Raw genomic sequence first — 19,777 nt, forward strand, 5'->3', positions numbered from 1 at the left:
CACCTGTCAGGGATGGTCTAGATAATACTTAGACCTGCTTTGAGTGCAGGGGACTGAACTAGATGACCTCTCAAGGTCCCTTGCAGTCCTACTATTCTACGATTCTGAGAGAAGATTGTTAGCTAACGAATTAGTCTGAGACACTTAGGCTTTAGGGATTTTCAAAGAAGTGTCAAGGAGTTAGACAATCCAGTTGCACTGACTATCAATAGTATTGGAATCATTAAGTTCCTCTGAAAATCCCATCTGGGATTTTCAAAATCTCTTCATATTTGGCTTAACTGCTCCCATTGAAGTCCATGGAAGTTTTGCCATTGAATTCAGTGGGAGCAGAGTCAGGCCATCGTTTAGTGTCCCAGTGTCACAGGGTGCATCCAACATTGCCCGGTGTGCTGCACTGTCCAGCCTGTTCCTGGTACCAAACAAAAAGCTGTTTTCCTTTCACCACTTGTATCTTTTATTCCTCCACATTTCTACACACAGAACATAACACAGACATATTTGCCACACACCCTCCCTCATCAGCACACCTCACCTGCTGAGCCCCACTTTACTTCTCTTTCCTTCTACTTGTATCTTCCCAATTTACACCGTAAGCCCAGTAATTACCACCCAGGTGCTCATAATCCCCCAACAAAAACTATTTAATTGCTCACCAGTGAGCCTGCAGCTTTCTGCATGCTTCAGCAACATCAGTGATCAGGGTGCTGCTGCTAACACTGTGTTAGCCTTAATAGTCTGAGGGCATCCTCTGACCATTTGGTACCAGTTTTCATTAGGGAACTCTTTCCAACCGGTTGCAGTAACCTGCCCATTCCAGCATTAGTTTTATCTTCATCCGTGGACATCTAAAATTGATCATGACCTTAAAACAAGAACCTCAAAATTCAGTAATCTAAAACAAGAACTAAGCAACTCTTTTATCCTTAAGAGCTGAAGACAAAAAAGTACAAAAGATACATGAACATTGTTTAATTTCAGAAATCTTGGTATCTAAGAAAATCTGGAAATTGTTCTTAAAGTTCAATGGATCAGGAAAAACTGTTCCGTCCAAAAGATTTACAATGAGAAACCGAGTGGTTGTGCACTTTAATGGTCACCTTTGTGTTTGGAAAGTTAATATACAATATATCTGTTTGTGTACATGTGTCAACACCAGTCCTTTTGGCCAAAGAGATTTGTTTTCACAACACCTTCCTCCTTACACAGCTCTCTGCATGCTGATGAAAGAAAATGATGTATTTGCTCTGTATAGGGAGCGGTATCCATTTCTTTATGCTGCCTGGACATAAATGAAAACTGACAATTTGGGTTTTTTCAGCTTCAGGAATTATTGTAAATTTTTTGAACTGTAAATTCCAATATTTTTTAAAGTTGCTAGTGAAAATACTGTCAATTTAGGCATTAATGAGAGGTCGGAGGGCTTAGCAATGGCATGAGAAATCCTTTTAAATTTATAGTAGCCATGAGTGATTCTCACGAGGTTCCAAAGTGAAGGGATGCATAAACACCCAATACTTATACCTAGAGAAGGGACAAAAATTTGATTTAGATTTCAAACTCAAGTTCTGGGAAATCATTTGGGGTCATCCTGAATCTGAAAAAATTGCACACAAAGAGCCTCACCCCTCTTGTGAGATTCCTGGTACTTCTTGCTCCTGGTTGAACTGGAAATAGAGTAAGAACACCCCTTCCTGCAGTACTGTGCAGTTAATCCTAACTGGAACAAGGAGACACAGAGATATACAAAAAAAAATTAGAAATGATTTTTAAAACACAATGGGCTCAGTCCAGCAATCCTTACCCATGAAATCCCAATCTCTCACCCTTATCCACGATAAGGGCCTCATCTAATGTCCATTGACTTCAATTGGCACTGGACTGAACCCTGTCAGAACTCTTGCATATCTCAGTGAATCAGTTCAAGTTGTAGGCCAAGGGTCAAATAGTTATTCCCTTGAAACATACTTACCCACCCCTACTTTAGAGGTAGCTGTAATAGAAAGCAAAAACTTGCCTTTCGACGTCCAAAAGCTAAGTTCTAGCCCAGTTCAGAACTCTACGTAAAATGTGTCCTTCAGCTTCTTGTTGGTGAGATTCCCACCCCACCTATGACCACTGGCAAAGACAATCTCCATCAGATCAGATCAGACCACAATAATGTTAAATTGTCATGTGGTGAGCTGGCACAAACCTGGAAGCCATGTTGCATTCCTGAGGTGACTGCACCTCAACAGTTGTACAGTTCTTCGTGTGTTGAATGAGATCCTCAAGTGCTGAGAGACCCCAAAATGCAAAATATTACAAAACTCTTAATAAGTTGTTAACCTATTTGCTTAATTGTAATAGTCTATTATTAAATTTGGAATCCTTTTTTTCCTTGAGTGACTTTCCCATCGGTTGACAGCTAAGAAATAAAAAACTGGTTTTGCTGATTTATATTGATTTATTCGGACTTGCCTGGGAGTGGATGAAAAGAAAATGAGGATAAGGTTAAGGAAAGGTTAAGAGGAGCATCAAAGTCATTTTTCACAAGCCAAAAGGGGTTGTTGTTCTTTAAAATCTCAGCTGTATATGCTGTACGTAATAAGGACTATAATTAAGTGATTGTCTCCTGTTTGAAAAAAAAAGTAGAAAATGAAACAGAAGAATGAGAAATTGTTAATTAATGATATGCTGTTCTGTTTCACTTCTGATTATACCTCCTGCTGGGCACGACTGGTCTATTTGCTTATAATCTCTGCTGTGAATTCATTTAATTCCATGCCTTTCTGCTATCATGTTTTCACCCTTCCTGACTTTCATGAATACCATATGGTACACAGTCATTGTAGCTTCAATTGACAAGTTTATACTGTCAGTGTTTCAGGGGAAAGACGCTAATGTTATCCAATAGTCATGTTGGGACATGGCTGTCCCACTATGGAAATATCTAAAACTGGCATGAGAATCGTATGCTTGTTTCCAAAAGGGTATTTGAAAATCAGGCTGTGGTGGGGTTCAGCCTGACCAGAAAAATCTGTCACTGGAGCTTTAAAAACCTGTTGCTTCATCCTCAGCTTTATCCTTCTGTCTAACTCCTCTTTTAAGATGGACAAATAAAATATTGGTTGAGAGGAATGACATACTTTTATTTTAATTTCCAAAGGAACTCTAGGCTGGATCTGCTTATAGATGCATTATAAGGGCCTGATCCTGCAAAGTAACTCCATGGAATAACTGCATTTACTCCTAACAAAACTGACACCATCATTTGGCTCGATATCTGGCACCTTGAAACTGCTTGTGGATACAATTCGAATTGTGTATCTAATTCTTTTTCTTGGAATTCATCTCTTCACCAAGTGGTCTAGGACTACTGTGAACAGTGGCACAATGCAAGGATCTAATGTGAGATTTGAGCTTCGTCTTTTGAATTGGGAACACGTCATTCTTTGTGCCTGGTAACCTTTCTGGTTGAATCAGAAGTGGCATTTGTGGGTCTATGTTATTATGTGAGTTTGATTTCAGACTTGACCACCTATCTACTTTTATGGGCTGGGATGCCACAGAAAGGTTTATCCTCCTTCCCTACTACCTATGCTGAGAGAAATGTGTTTCACTGAGTGACAGTCTTGCAAGCAGAAAGTTCACAGAAAGGAAAAAAATTCCCCAAGCAGAGGAGGATGCTCATGAAAGTGCTTCCAAAAAAATTATCATTAAAATCTGATATGAGAAAGTATTCACATGTAAACAATTAAAGGAAAGAATTCAGCAACTTTCTGAACTGGGAACCAATGGGCCTGATTCTCCACAGCCTGACACCTTCTGTAACCATTTGCAGCAGTGCAAAGTAAGGTGTAAATCGCTGACATTCTTGAGAATCAGGATCTAATGTCTTCAAGTGGCTGCTTTAGCAGGCACTGAAAAGACAACCACAGACATGTATCAGAAAGATGTCAAGATTAACACTAGGCTATAACAGCTGGAACTATATGCAGACATCTGCAACAGGAGGAATAAAGTTTCACTATGATATGACCTATGTGGCTTGGTCCCTATAGCCCATCAATATAACATAAAAACAAGGTTTCAGAGTAGCAGCCGTGTTAAGTCTGTATTCGCAAAAAGAAAAGGAGTACTAGTGGCACCTTAGAGACTAACCAATTTATTTGAGCATAAGCTTTCATGAGTTACAGCTCATTTTCTGTGTGTATATAAATCTCCTCACTGTATTTTCCACTGAATGCATCCGATGAAGTGAGCTGTAGCTCACGAAAGCCTATGCTCAAATAAATTGGTTAGTTTATAAAAGCAAGGTTGCTAACTCTTGCTATTTTATCACAAGTATTACAATATTTAGTAATGCCCCAGCTCCTAGAGGCAAGTGATTATGTGAGAAACTCAGCTTTAATTTTAAAAAATAACTCCTAAGTTTCTAGCCCTTATGGTTGCAGAACAAATCCTGAAAATGTGACCCCAGTGCATCCTAAAGGCTCAGAACCCAGAGGGCAAATAAAGAGTACCACCACTGGTTATATTTTAAAACCTCACAACTTTTAAGCCAATCTCATGATTTTTGGTGCCTGACTCATGATCACTGAATGATTTGGGAATAGTGTAACAGATAGCAATATTTGTTCACTTCTTGACAGAATGTTTACAGTTATATCATTCCACAGATGGAGAACTGTACTCTGGGACAGCAGCAGACTTCATGGGTAGAGATTTTGCCATTTTCCGAACTCTGGGGCACCATCATCCGATCAGGACAGAGCAGCATGATTCCCGCTGGCTGAATGGTATGGAGAGACGTACATTTTTTTCCAGTGTTATGTTCATGTAGCTTTCAAAGTCTAGCATACCACAAACAGTTCCTTTCCAGTAACACCCATGACATGTTTACCTCTCCTTGATATGGAGCAGAATTTTGTCTTAAACCAGTTAACCTAATCAAGAGTGATTTATAAAGGAGCGCTTTTTGGTTTTTAATTATATTGAGATTTGTGGAGTGTGATTAAATTTAAACCATATCCAGAGGCAGCAGCTAAAGCAGTATCATGTGGCAGGAGCAAACTGCTGTACATGTATGTTAAACAGGACTTCTAGGCCTGAGGAAGTACCTGCAGGGAAGTCTCAGCACAGATGCGAGAGAGAATGTTAACTGGAATTGCACCCTCTACAGGCCAGTTCATAATGCAACTGGGTCATCTCTGAGGTGCAGTTCTGACATTAGCCCTCCTGACTCTCCAGGAGGAGAAAGAGGGGAAGGAAAATTAGATAACAGGAGCCCTCAAACATGCCATAGCTCCCAATATTTTGGAGTGTCAAAGGAGCCCTGGGTGCCCTAGAGCTTGCCTCCATTACTGGAATATTTGCTATTTTCACAGGGCAGAGTAACTTCAGTTACTAGGTGCAGTTAACCAGATAGACTCAGAAATGCTCATCTGCCAGTGCAAACACCACAATTACATGTGTTATCAAAGCATTTGCACATGCAAATAAAGGCCTGATCCAATTCCAAGTGAAGTCAGTTTCCACTAACTCCAGTGGGAATTGGATAGGTGCACTGACATATTCATGCATTCACATATTCATGCATTCTCAGTTTTAAAAAGCTAACTGGTTCCAATAGCTTGTTTAAAGTAATTGAAGACACTCTGGACAACCTCGTATTGATATTTAAAAGACTTAAAGCTAATTTTTGTAAAGGGCTGACAGCCTTTCTTTCTGTAGATCCAATTTGTATTTGCATTCCTATTTCTGAATCTCAAAAATGGGTTCAAATGTTTGCACCTACCGTGAGGGTCAGGTAACCCTCATTTGCATCCACAATTCAGTGCAAGTGCAAAAATACAGATGCAAATTTTGCAAGTGCAAAAGGGAAGCTGTCTTTTGAAACATGTCCTTTAATGGAAAAGCATATTAGTTAATGTACAACAGATAACATAGGTATAATAATAATGATAAACACATTGGATCTGATTCTGCTCCCATTGAAATCAGTGGCAAAACTCCCATGGGTGACAGAGAGAACAGGTTTGTGTCAACTGGGTATTGCTTTTGCAGGCAGTTGTTGCCTGATAGCCCAGAAATATTGCTCATTGATTTCTTGTTGTTCTGATGACAGACACGATATCTGGACTTCCGGGAACATTGAAGTGGAAGTGAGAGTTTGTCACTGATCTATATAGATAGATTCTGCCAGGAGAGTATCTTTCTGTGGGGTAGATTAATACTAAGAATAGCACAGAACCATTGTGATGGCCTTGGTGAAATAAAGCCCAGTAAAAGCTGCTTTTGTGCAGTAGATTCACACAATGACAGCTGAGTCAGGAGGATTTATGCAGTGGGAAAGCACAGCCATTGTCCGCATCCCCTGCACTTCATTGCTGAAAATGTGTCATTCCTTTCTGGATTCAGTTATTAGTCTCTCAGTGCTGAATGTGAAAACTGCTTTTCCCAAATTAGCACTGAGTTAACATCTGAGAGGGTGTGGAAACCAGAACTGCTTTGTGCTGAAGATGGAGAGAAGTATAAGAGCGCACACAAAGAGCTTGCACACCCTGACCCCTCTGAAATGAAATATTCTTGAACTAGCGCAAAACTGGGGACAATTTCAACCTTGTACAGAATAGACATGAGTTTGGGATTTAATTACAGTCCTTAAACTGCATTCCTGCCCGGCAAAGTCCTGTTGAATTTACTAAGATGAGAAATAGTTCTCAAAAACCTATATAAGGGATTAGAGATTGATCCTGTGCGATTTACTAGAGTTAGATTCCTGCGAAAGGTTGGTTTAAGAATTCGATTAGAGAATTATTACTCCCTATTAAAGGCTATAGAACTTTTTCCAGTACATTCTCATTAATGAGGTCCTGGCTGCATTTCCACTGAATTCTCTGTGACCAATAGAGAAGTCCAAAAATAATCATCTGGGGCTGAAACTATACAGACATACTGCTCCTTCGGTTTTTCTTTTTCTATTTGCCTTTTTTTAATGTGTAATTACAAAATAAATTTCCTGGTTTCAGATTTTTTTTAAATGAATACCTTTCTAATGAACTATGCCAGCGTTGAAGGATGAGATATGTTCTATATACACAGAGCTCTATATACACTAGAAGTGCAAGCTTTCCCATTCCTTCCCATCACCCTCTTCTGGAAACTGTGGCCTCTGCTGAGACTTCCAATAAGGGAATATCAGCCAAGTGCCAGTTTCTTATGTTGTGGGTAGCTCTATTGGAGTTATCCCAAGACCATTAAAAAGATATGTTCAATTATAATGATTTTGTCATTACACACAAGGCCCTGATTCTAACTACCAAACCACAACTGAAAGACACCCTATCTCTTGGGCCAACCAGTCACTTGCGATAGTTTGGGAACATCTGAAATTAGTGACAGAAAGGTGGTATTTTGAGCATAGATTAGAGGGTGTGATCCTGGCTCCATCTACTATGTCCTGCTTCCTCAGTACAAAGGGGACGGAGGGATGTCCTAGCTGGGGATTTCCCTCATATGCTTCGACTCCGGGGGTGCTTCAGGGTTGGAGCACGGATGAAAAAAAATTAGCAGGTGCTTAGCACCCACTGGCAGCCAGCCTCCCTCCCCCTCCCCCACAGCACCTCCCACCCACCAGCGGCCCTGCCGCTCAACTCCTCCCCCTCCCTTCTAGCGCCACCCACCTGATGTGAGCAGCTCTTCCGCAACGGGCAGGAGGCGCTGGTGGGGACGATCGGGGACGGGGCGCACTTGGGGGAGGGGGACGGAAGAGGCAGGGCAGGAGTGGGAGCTTGGGGGAAGGAGTGGAGTGGGGGCAGGGCCTGGGGCTGAGTGGGGGTTGAACACTGCTGGGCAAAGGGAAAAGCCAGCACCTGTGATTTCCCTGATGAAGTGGGAATTCTTGGGTGATCTAAAAACAGCATATGTAGCTCTATACCACCCACTCCCGTCCCCTGGCATAGGGGAATTCCTGGATGGGCTGAAGGCATGGCTGGAAGTGGGGGCGGAGGGGGGGAGAGAGAGGAGGGGGGAAGTTGCAGTGCAGTATGCTGAAGCAAATGCTAAGCAACACAGAGATGGACTAAAGCCTCTGTTTGGGCGGGGGATTAGGGGAGTGGAAAGATGGCTTAGAGCCAATTTTCCCTGCACCCTCCCTGGTTCTGACCTGAGCACAGGGGCTCCAACCTTACATCTTTAAAGTTAAAAAATCAGATTTGAAAAATGAATAGTCCATAAATGTGTATTTTAAGAGAAAATATTAGGAGTTGGGCTACAGACAGCTTGAAAGGAAATTAAACCACAAAAGGGACATTAAAGGAGCATTATGCATCTGTTTTTCACCCATGAAAGCAAGGCAATGCAAGCCTGATACACCCTCCTGATAACAGTTTGAGTTAAAGGCAGAATGTCAGGCTGGATTTCCAGTCTTAACTTGGAATTTCCTTCCTTTCTGAGGGTTTAAACCAGCCCCGTGATGTTATTTTAGAATCCTTTCTGCGGTTTAATATTTAAAGTGGGATAGTAGCTATGCATAGTCCCCTGGAGACATTGTCCTTGATAATCTTTACTTTACGGTTCCATAAACAGCTGAGTATTATAGAAGCTGAGCGAGTGTTCAGTAAAAAAGAAAATGCCCTCTTACATTTCACAGGCTCTGAGACAGGAAACATGGACTTGATCCTCTTATGACATTTGTGCAGTGCTTTATAGCCATCATTGTACACAGTTTCCCTTTATGACAGATTACAAGATGCCTCAGTGCTGGCGATGTGCAAATATCTTTGCATATTAGCATATCTCACTGTGTAGTGTGGTGTATGGAATCAGAAAGACAAGATTCTAAATATTTCAGGTATTTTCTTTTCTAAAAAGGTCATATGAAATGTGTGAAGACATTTAGAAGTGAACTATTTTTCCTTTCCAACTTCTGCTGAGACTTGAATGTGCTGATTGTCTACTGTATTTGACTCTATGCGTCTTCTTTGGTTAGCCACACTAACTCCTCTCTCTCTCCACATATGCAGCATTTCTCCGTACCACTCCCACTTCTGCATACCTCCCTTACCCTGAATGTTCTTAAATACCTTCCCTACCTCCCACTTTCATGCAAACCTCCCACAAGTGGTGCAGCTGAATTGGGGTAAAACATGGTTAGCATTATTTCACAAGCCAGGGTTGAATACTACTTGGGACAAGTGTGATATATTTATTAATCTAGATATAACTGGGCTTGGAAAGATTAGACATCTATTGGTAAATGTTGGTGAACACTGATTTCACCACACACACATGTAAGCCAATTTGTTATAGTTTGAAGCCTGCACATCTGCTGCTTGAGCCCAAGGACTATGTCCATTAAAAAGCAGTAGTAGATTGATATTCTCTTATGTGGGCTAGCACTAGAGAGAGACAAAGAAGCACACTTTCCTTTTTTAGACACAATGTCTCGGCACGCTCACTCTTGCAGACACAACAAACATGTGTCCATATAAAGAGGAAGACTCCTTCCGCTCTTGAACATGCCCCCCCCCCGTTCTTCTTTACTAAAAAAAGAATAGTAATAATAATTTCCCATGTGACAAATTCCACATGTGACAGATGTTAGTCATGTCACTTAATGGGGCTCAGCTATTGTGGTGACGAGGGTGGCATAAGAACTTGAATAGACTAGAATCCAAATAGAATTTTCAGACTTTTCTCTTTCAGCTCTTGCTCCAAATTTGAGGTGTTGAAAGTGATTTAAAATGTTATTTCTTGCTCTCCATCAACTCCCTAATCTGTATACGCCTGTCTTCTATCACAGCCCCTTCCTGTGCTCATTCCCTTCCCAGAGTGTTACAGCCACTTTACTGCAATTAAAACCTAATTATTGGAGTAAATGCAGAATTACTCGAAGCACAAAAATTCTCTTGTTTGCTGCTGCTGTTACTTGATGTTTATACAGCTACTGATTTAAGGGAATGTGGCACAGGGAGCTTTAGGTCTGACCCAGTTCACACATCCCGTCTGGGTAGTTGGGGTATTTTTAATGAAATATAAGAAGCCATTCTAGCTGGGAGTTAAGGGCCAATAACAATTAGGAAATGAGCAATTTCTTTAAGATTCGTCCACTTTCAGGAGACATGTGCACACGCAGGGGAAAAGTATTCTTAAAGTTCCCTCCACCAGAAAAATTGCTCTCTCAAATCAAATGTCTGAATGGAATGATTTGAAATTTTGTCAGCAACTAGACCCTATTTTCTCATTCCAGTACTTAATAATACAGCACTGGGTAATTTTCTTTCAAAAGGGTTTTTATCCACTAGGCAAGCTCCCCACCCTCACTCTGGCCCTTTTATGCTGGGTAAAATGGTCAGAGTAGCACAAAGCTGTGTGACTACCCCCGCTCTATGGTGTGCTTTTGTTTTTTTAGGGGGAAGAGGGATTTCTGTTGCAGGCACTGTGAAAGACAGCCATAAGACTACCTTCCGAAGATCCCCTCCTGGCAAGCATGCAGGGGCAGGAGGGGCATGTGAAAGGTGCTATGGCCCATAGGCAACATGGGGAGGAAGCTGTAATTTAGACAGGCCCACAGGGCATGCTTTTCTCCTGTGATGAAAGTACTGTGCTATTGTAATGCCAACAGATCCCGGTCGTTGGTGGGCGGGATCGAACCAGGGACCTCTGGAGCTTAGTGCATGAGCCTCTACAGCGTGAGCTAAAAGCCAACTGGCTGTTAGCTAAGGCTGTACAGCAGACTCATTTAACTCTTGCTAAGTGGTCTCAGTGCCACTAGATGGGATAGAACACCACACCCAAGATGTGTGTGGGTTTCATACTTCTCCTAGCGGAGGAAGCGTGTCCCAAGCTTCAGAGACTTCCCAGTTGAAATCACAGACGAGCCCCGACTTGTAATGCCAACAGACTGGGGTTGGTGGGCGGGATTGAACTGGGGACCTCTGGAGCTTAGTGCATGAGCCTCTACAGCATGAGCTAAAAGCCAACTGGCTCTTAGCTAAGGCTGTACAGCAGACTCATTTAACTCTCTCTCTCTCTTTAAGTGGTCTCAGTACCACTAGATGGGAAAGAACACCACACCCAGATGGTGTGTGGGTTACACTATATCTCTTAAAGACACAGCCCAGAACTCATCCACCATATTTTAGCTCTAGGGCATGGGTAAGTGTTTACCTTCAGGTGCACACTCCAAAGGTCATGAGTGGGCCCTAGAGATCTGTTCTGTACCCTTTCTAGATTTGAGTAAGAAACATTTCTCAATATTGTATTTATGAGTTGTTGGTTTGTTAATCATTATGTTATTGATTTCAATGGAAGTGCTTGTAGAGTAATGTGGAATAAGGTTCTATTCCTCATAAGGAAGGGCAGCCAGGGTCTATGCTTGTATAATTGAAGTCCTGGTAACTGTTAATAGCAATCTCTATGCTACTCCCTGTATATTAATTTCAATTAATTTTTTGAAATAATATTTAATCAATGCAGTGTGTGTATGTATATATTTATGACATAAAGGCCACCCACATTCACTAGTTTACAGTTGTGTAGCCTTGCCAGAATTTCCTCCCCACAAGAGTGAATTATATTGTATAACGCTGAGTTCAAGTAAAAAAGACACTCCTTCCTGCAGGACAGGTGGCATGTTAACACTCCCAGACTGTAGCTTTTCTTCTGTCTCTGGAACAGGTTTCTCTTTAAATAATACAATGTGTGGGTTTTACAAAGAATTGAATCACCATCAGAAAAGAAACATGGGTTTAAATGGCAGGCTGCTAATTCAGACTATTCCTGTATGTGCAGGCTGGCTTCGCAAACCCAAGAGATAGTTCAAGAGATTTACAGGCTGCTGATGTTCATAAGATTCCCTTAACCCTCATGTAATGATATATTAAGACTAGGTTGGCTAATCATGATCTTGGAAATGGTAAAATAAAGTCTTTGAAGAACATTCTTATTTAGGGCCATTTGTGACTCTCTTGCTCAGGCTGAGTGGTACTCTGCTCCACGAGTAGTCCCTGGATTTCAGTGTGAATAGAGGTAAATACAATTGCTATTGTGAGTAAGATGGGCTGGTCTACACAGAGATATAGTGAGTGACAAGCCAGGGTGCAAATCTATAGTGCACAAACCTGCCACACAGTAACTGGCCACTGTACACTAAAGATCTACAGCGTGCTTTGACGTACTGCTGCAGTGGCACGGTAGCAGGTCCACGTGGCCAGTTAGTGCATGGCAAGCAAATTCAGACATTGTGGATTTACACCCTGGCTTGCTACATGGTAAGTCTCCATGTAGACAAGCACGGAGTAAAGGTGTCAGCATCTGACACTTGGAGAGTTTTGCAATCACTGTTAATGGAGGTGACTAACCAGCACTTTCAAGACAAAAATATTTCCAGTGAATCCCATGGCAAAACTCTAATTGACTTTAGTGGGAGCAGGATCGGGTCTGTCACATTCCCCTCTACTTTGAATATGACAAATGTCTGAATTTGCTTTTTTCTTTCCTTGTTTTTTCTCTTTCTGCTCTAGCCATCAGTTTAATTCATGTTGACCCTGTCAGTACCAATTTCCTCTTCTCAGGCCACCACATTCAGAGTCTGGTGGGCGTTCAATAGAGATTTACTGTTGACTGGGTAATTTGAGTTCATGTGTGTGGTGAAAAATTAGTGAGGAAAATTACCCAGCAAAGTGGATGCCATGACAATGCATTTCACCATGGTGTGACTGGCTCTGTCTGACATAGCTCTCAAAAGCTCTCCCTCTGTGAAAATAGGGCCTGTTTGCAAATTAATTAGTTTCTGGCAGTGGCTTGATTGTTGACCCAAAGTTTGTAGAGTGGAAAAACAATCAGATTAGTGTGTTCAATATAAAGGCCCAGTGCGACACTTGAGTGTGGTTTGCCAAACTGTTGAGACCATGAATGGAGTGAAACAAATTCTTTTTTGAGAAGCCAAGCCAAAGGTTAAGTGTGATGTGACTAGGCATGCTGGCTGTGGGGGGATGGAGAATTAGAGTGTTTCAGCCACACAAAGCTGGATGGTATTAAGCAAGTTTCGTTACATTTAATGACATTCACAGCATTAGATACAAAGTCATTGGGTGTGTTTTAATCTCCATTAGAGGGAGAAATAGGCTGGCCTTTTTATTAGATTTTTTTTTCGTGTAGTCATGGGAAACACTAGTGACTGGCTATGGGGGCTATTAGAGCTGGGCCCAGATCTTAACCCTGAATTCAACCGTCCCCAAACTTTGTGGAAATTTAGATCAGGATCCACACTTTGTAAATAGCCCCTTATCTCTGTAGCGGTGCAATCCAAACCTTAGATTCAACCCTTGAAGTTAGGGTCTGTATTCACATGTGATTGATCAGGTCCTTCTCTTAAACAGTATTGAAGATATCTCATAAGACAAATACATTGGAAGATACATAGGTTAAATAGATAAACTAGCTAACAGAAAGACACCAGGCCTGTATCTCTATTGTTCCTAAAAGATCTCATGGACCAGATCCTTAGCTGTGGTTAACTGGCATAGCTGCACTGAAATCAGGATAGCTGTACTGGTTTACATTAGCTGAGGAGTTTGGGTCATATCACTAATGACATACTTTACTATCAATGCATTATCAATGTGATTAATTTATTTAATAGCAAAAAATGATAGCTGTTTTTCTTAAAAACGACTCTTCACTTTAGTTACCTTTTATGGGATTAATATTATTTCTGTCACCCCATTATATGCCTGTTGAATTCCCTTAAAATCTTTCATTTAAATCAAACAATGCCTAGGCAAACCTTTTAGCTCTGTTAAATAAGTTCATAAAAAAATATAGCTAAATGAGAACTGTACCATATGGGAATTTTAAGTGGTCTTAAACCAGTGTCCTGAAATATTTTAGATGGGAGCCCAATGGACCTGGATCTGAATAGTCACTGACTTTTGTGAAGTTTGTTTCCTGATCCAGACTTTGTGGCTAGTTTTCTGTATGTAATGGGCCAAACCAAAACCCCACTTATGAACGATGCTAAACTTTCAACTGCTTGTACAAAAAACCATACATCACTGCATGCAATTACCACAAATGAATGCTCATATCAGGTATCTGATCAGGCAAAAAGACATAATTGGCCTTCACATGTGCAAATACCAGCTCCAGATGGGTGTTTGCACTGCAACAATTAGGCATATCATTTGAGTTAAACAGAATACTTGGTGCATACATTAAAATCTTAATTAGCTTTAGACATAGGTGAATTGTCCTGTAGACTTAAGACTTTCCTCTCACTGCTTGGGTCTATCACTCCCCCTTTTCTCTGTTCATGATTTTCTAAAAATTCCAGTCTGAATGGTTGTAAGGCTAAGTAATTGCTTTTGTTCTTTGGTTTATTTAATATAAATGCACAAATCTCAATAAATGATAGGTCCTCACCCTAATGGTAGACATCACAGTTGCAAAGTTATAGAATCCCAACATGAATTTGTGTGGCAAATCAGTGACTGCAGATTTATTCATGCCCTCTGGGACCTGCGCTGCCTTTTCATCTTAGCATGCAATATGATTTAAATTACAGCTTGTGCAGAGCTGTGCCTTGGGATTCCACTGCATGTTTCCGACTGTTTATAGTTCAGTGAGCTTTAACCTCTGTGATTCTCAAAATTAAATAATGTCAGGGCTGATATCAAACTGATGGCTGGTACTAGGTTGCTTAAGCACTCTCTTGTATTAAAAGCCTATTTTTACAATGCAGTAGAAATATCTGTGTATTAAAACCATAGAAAATATATTCAGCTAATTTCAAGAGCTTGATTTAAAAGTTGCAACAACAAGGAATTGTAAAGGCAATACTAAGCTACAGTGTTAAAGGCTTGCTCCTCTTTCCACTGAAGTTAACAGAGGTATGACTATTGACTTCAATGGAACAGGACTGGGCCCCAACTCACCACATTGTGCCTAAGTATTGCAGCACAAATGGTATGTAAGATCAAGAAATAGTACAGGTTAGGTTTCTTTTATTTTGCTTTGTTTGTTTGTTTACTTATCAAAACACAATAGGCAGTTAACTAGTCCCTTGTAGAATATCATGGCTTAATTATTTTTAAATACTAAACTGTATCAGACAGTATTACTCCTGGGGGAATTCTGCACCCCTGCTCATGCACAGAATTCATGTCCCCTGGAGATTTCTTTGCTTCCCCACAGAAAAATGATTTTCTGACAGGGAAGCTGCAAGAGCAGTCACGCATCACTCCTTAAGTGTGCAGGTACATTGTTTCAGGCACCCGGAGCAGCCGGCAGAGAGGTAAATCACCACAGGGCTGGGGACACCCCAGCCACTGGCTCCTACCCTGAGCTGGGATCAGCTGCTAGTCCCAGCTGGGTTCGAGGCGGGAGGGGAGGGGACTTCCTCTTCCCCTGCAAGGAGTGGCTGGGGCTTTGTCAGACCCACCCCCAGAAACCTCCCCCAGCTGCAGGAAGTTCAAGATCCTCTCTTGCTTCGTGCCCCCATCACTCCTCAGCTGTGGGGAGAGGGGTCACTGTATGGGGAGCTGCTCCCTCATATGCCCAACCCCCATGCATCCAGACCTCCCATACGCAGACACCCCTGCCAAGCTTCACCCCGTACACCCAGAACCCCCCTACCCCTCCATACCCAATCCCCACCTCACTGACCCTCGGCCCCTGCATCTGGAGGCCCCTGCAACCAGACCCCCTGCCTCTGGACCCCCACCCCTTCACCCAAACCACCCCCCACCCAGCACCCTGTACTTAAAACCCCACCCTGATGAGCCCCCTGCACCACCCTGAGCCTGCACATTGAGATCCCCATGTCACTGACCCCCAACGAGCTGCACCCAGACACCCATCCCACCAAGTCCCGCTCCCCCAGCACCCACACCCCCCAGCTGAGCCCCCCACACCCAGATCTCTTTGCTGAGCCCCAACCACTTCACCTGGAAACCAATGCCCCTGCATCTGGAACCCCTGCAACAAGCCTCTGTGCATGTAGATCCCCCCATACCTAGACCCCCCACAGAGCTGCCTGCACCCAGATTGTCCCATACAGAATCCTCTCACCTTAGGATCCAAGTGTGGAGGGGGTCAATTCCCCCACATTGACCCCCTCCACTCTTGGATCCTGCCTGGTTGAGTCTGCCTACCCCTCCCCTGGTGCACCTGGCGCAGAGGGGCAGGGCCCCAGGGTGTTTCTGGGGCAGGCTCAGGCCTTGTGCTATGTCAGGGTCAGGTGCAACCTCATCACTGAGTCTGTGTCCTGGGGGTGGGGGATGTGGGGGGCTGCAGGGTGATCTCCCACCTTCATGAAGTCAGTGGCCTGTGCTCCCCACTGCCATGCTGGAGCCTCTGCATTTATTGACAAATAAAACTTGCAGAATTTTGCAGAATTTAAAAATATTGTGTGCAGAATTTTTAATTTTTTGGCACAGAATTTTTAATTTTTTGGTGCAGAATGCCCTCTGGAGCACAGTAAATAAGCACCCCTATTTTCACAATAAGCCAAAAATCAAGCTAATCACATTTCAAAACAAGCCAATCCCTAAGAACCCCAACACTCTGTGTGACTAGATCCCCCTGGCATGCAGTCTGGGACTGTGGTGGGCCCGCTGTGCACCCCTGACTCTCTCCTCTGCTTGCCCCCCCTTGCCCCTGCTTGCCAGCAGCTGATCTAAAAAAAGAAGAAGCAACAAGCAACAATCTACGAGCCAAACAAGCAACAAGCTACAAGCCAAAAACTAGCCAACAAGCAACTCACAAGCCAATTAAGCCAAAAACAAGCCCAATTTATGCATTTTTTCACAGGTTTGGCATGTCTGCTCAGGAGTAATAGTATATACTAGAAATCTTTCAGTACTATAGTTGCATTTCCTCTAAAAAATTGAGGAAGAGCACCCAGAAAGGATCCAATGAGAATCTGAACATTCAATCTGTTGTGGTAATTTATTCCTTCACAGATCTCCATCTGTATTCAGAATCGTAGCTGTCCATTTTAATGGCAAAAATAAGAGTTTAGTGGTTTTCATTCCTATGAACTCTTCAAAGCCAGCACAGTCAACAGCAGTCCTATTCTATGCCTTCTTCAACTTCCTCAAACTGAGTTGTTTTCCTAAGTTCCAATATGCAACACCTGTGCAAACCGTGAAGGCCAGGGGGTTGTATAAGTGTCACCGAGGGCCTAATCTAGCCTGCACAACTTTATCACTGGCAACGATGCACAAGTGGAGCGATGCACAAGTGGAGAGAAGCCAGCTTGGCTCTCACTCAGACCCTAGATTGAGTTTGCAGCTCTGGAAGCAAGGGGAAAAAGCAACCCCTTATTTTGACTTGTAAGCTTGCTTAGCACATTTGACTGGAAATCACTGAGACAGTAAACGTGACACTGCACAAATTTTTTTCCACAGAATCTCGGTTGTCAGGTACTATGGGGAAAACACAGTAAAAGAACGTAGTTGGATTCCCAGTGTGATGCCTTTCAGTCCTGCATGCATCCTGCTTGGCTTCAGAATTCCCATTTGCATCAATGGTGTGACCATCAGCTTTTAAAATTATCCAGGCCAGGCATACAACTATGGACGCAGACTAATTTCCTTCAGTGTTTGTTACTGTATTACGACAAACCTCAAGCACATATTCCATGATCATCAGTAGCTGAGGGACTGTCATTTTTTTCTTAGCGGCTGAGTGAAGCTTAGATATACAAACACATAGTAGATTATTCAGAGAAGATGGAAGGAATGCAGTTGTCCCTGTAAACATTATTATGTTCTGTGAAAAATATTCTTGTACGGTGTATTCCTCAGCTGTGTGTATTTTTAAATAAGATCCTTAACACCCTATAGACTGAAATCTGTATACCTTTTTCAGACCTGAAGAAGCTCTTTGTGTAGCTGGAAAGCTTGTCTCTTTCAAAGTTGATCCAAGAAAAAAATATTACCTTGCTCACTTCATCTCTCTAAAATCTTGTGATATTTTATTTAATTAACATAGCTGATTTTTCAGTTAAACAGAAGCTGACAAAAATCCAAAGTTTCTGACCCATGTGTTATTGTTTTTGCATTTTTGAATCTTATAAAATGCCAAAATATTCTAATGTAACAGAAATTATATGTTAGCTGGTTTGTTCTCAGATCTTGCATGCTCAGTAAAAAGCCCTTGGAAATATGGTTTTACACTGCTACTAACATTAAGAATAGAATGTGTATAAGGATACAGGTCCAGATCCTAAACTGATGTAAGACAACATAGGTCCATAGGCTTCAGTGGAGCTATGCCAGCTTACACTAGTTCAGAGACTTGCCCATAGATTTGATACTTAACATATTTGCACAACTATATATTAAAATAGCTATTAATGTATAGGTTCATATATATACCCAGAGAGACAGTGTTGTTATACTATATAATAAAGAATCTATCACATAATTACAATTTTATGGTACAATTTAAGAAACATCAAGATATAATGGCTTCCTATGCCAACAACTGATAGTCAGTAAAGAATAACTATTAGTGTATTATGAATTGTGATACCGTATAGTTCAATAACCACAATATAACAGGAAAGCTGGTAACAAAATTGCTTTTAGGAAGCTTTCCTGCAGGAACTGTACTTCCAGTGGTATAACTCAAGTCATATTATCTGTTTTGATGTGCATGCAGGATATTGTATATCAGTATCTAAAAGGTTATTGAGAGCTTGAAACGTGTGGACAAGCCACAAAAATTGAACTGCCAGCTTTACCCAAACCTAATTTGGAGTCCCATTCCACTCCCATTTCACTGGCAGTGTCCCAGAGTGGATTGCAGTTGGCTGGTCTCGTCCTATAGCATAAATGATCCCATTGTTTGGTCGGTATAGCAGGTGGTAGCATGATGGACATAGGAAATTGAGGTGCAACGAAATGGCAGAGGAGGAATAATTTGCTTTAGAAGAGTGTCTTAGACTGTAAGCTATTTGTGGCAAGGATCATATTTTTGTTCTGTATTGTACCGAGCCTAGCACAATGTTGTCCTATGCCATGATTGGGGCTTCTAGTGCTGCCACAGAACAGATAATAAATAAATAATACAAAAAAGTCCCCCCCCCCTTTTTTTTTTAGGAGACAGGTTTGTATGGGTTTTTTTTATTAGATTAGTGGCACTCTCTAGTGGCACTCTCTAAGATATGGAGAAGGTGCTTTTCATAAACATAAGCATACACATAAATCTTGAATTTCCTGTCTGTAGTTTAGTAAACAGGGACAAAGCCATGGTTTGGACTGGATTGGCTTTTCTTTTAAACTGGCAAATCTGTGGTAGCTTTGTGCCGACACTGAAATCAGAGTATATAGTCCTTATGTTAAACCTGGTATTTACTGGTTACTAAATTATCTTTGAGTAAAATCCATGTTCCATTGTAATGAAGTGCAAAACTCCCATTGATTTCAATAGGATCAGGATTTGGGTCTTTGTGAATGTGGAAGTGTTCATGAGCAGTCAATTGCTAATGCAAAGAAAAATTATAGGGCAGTTCAAACCAAGCTACTAAAACCATTAAACCTCCAAGGAAGCTGTAGCAAAGTAACTGGGGAATAGTGGGCACTGGAAGTAGTAGAGACATTTACTGGAGCTAACATGCATTGTGGAAATTTAAAGAATGTTATTTTGATGGGGTGGGAGAGTGGAAGTTTTCCATAAAAGTTTTAAGCAAGAAAGCAAAATCCTGGGAATCAAGGAGATGAAAGAAGGATTTGATGTCATAGACTAAAAGACAGAAAATAGTAAACTTTAAAAGATAACTGTA

At 41.7% G+C, this 19,777-nt stretch overlaps 1 protein-coding gene across 1 annotated transcript in view; it reads left to right on the forward strand.

Moving 5' to 3' along the window:
* The window catches only part of SEMA3A (semaphorin 3A), a 207,545-nt gene that overhangs the window by 128,834 nt on the left and 58,934 nt on the right, over positions 1-19,777 (forward strand). The window contains exon 6 of the mRNA XM_073328643.2: positions 4,662-4,781. Within this exon, the coding sequence (XP_073184744.1) occupies positions 4,662-4,781 (120 nt within the window). The remainder of the gene's footprint in view (positions 1-4,661; positions 4,782-19,777) is intronic.

The sequence above is a fragment of the Lepidochelys kempii genome, chromosome 1, assembly GCF_965140285.1.
Source record: "Lepidochelys kempii isolate rLepKem1 chromosome 1, rLepKem1.hap1, whole genome shotgun sequence".
In the NCBI taxonomy this organism is placed as follows: domain Eukaryota; kingdom Metazoa; phylum Chordata; order Testudines; family Cheloniidae; genus Lepidochelys; species Lepidochelys kempii.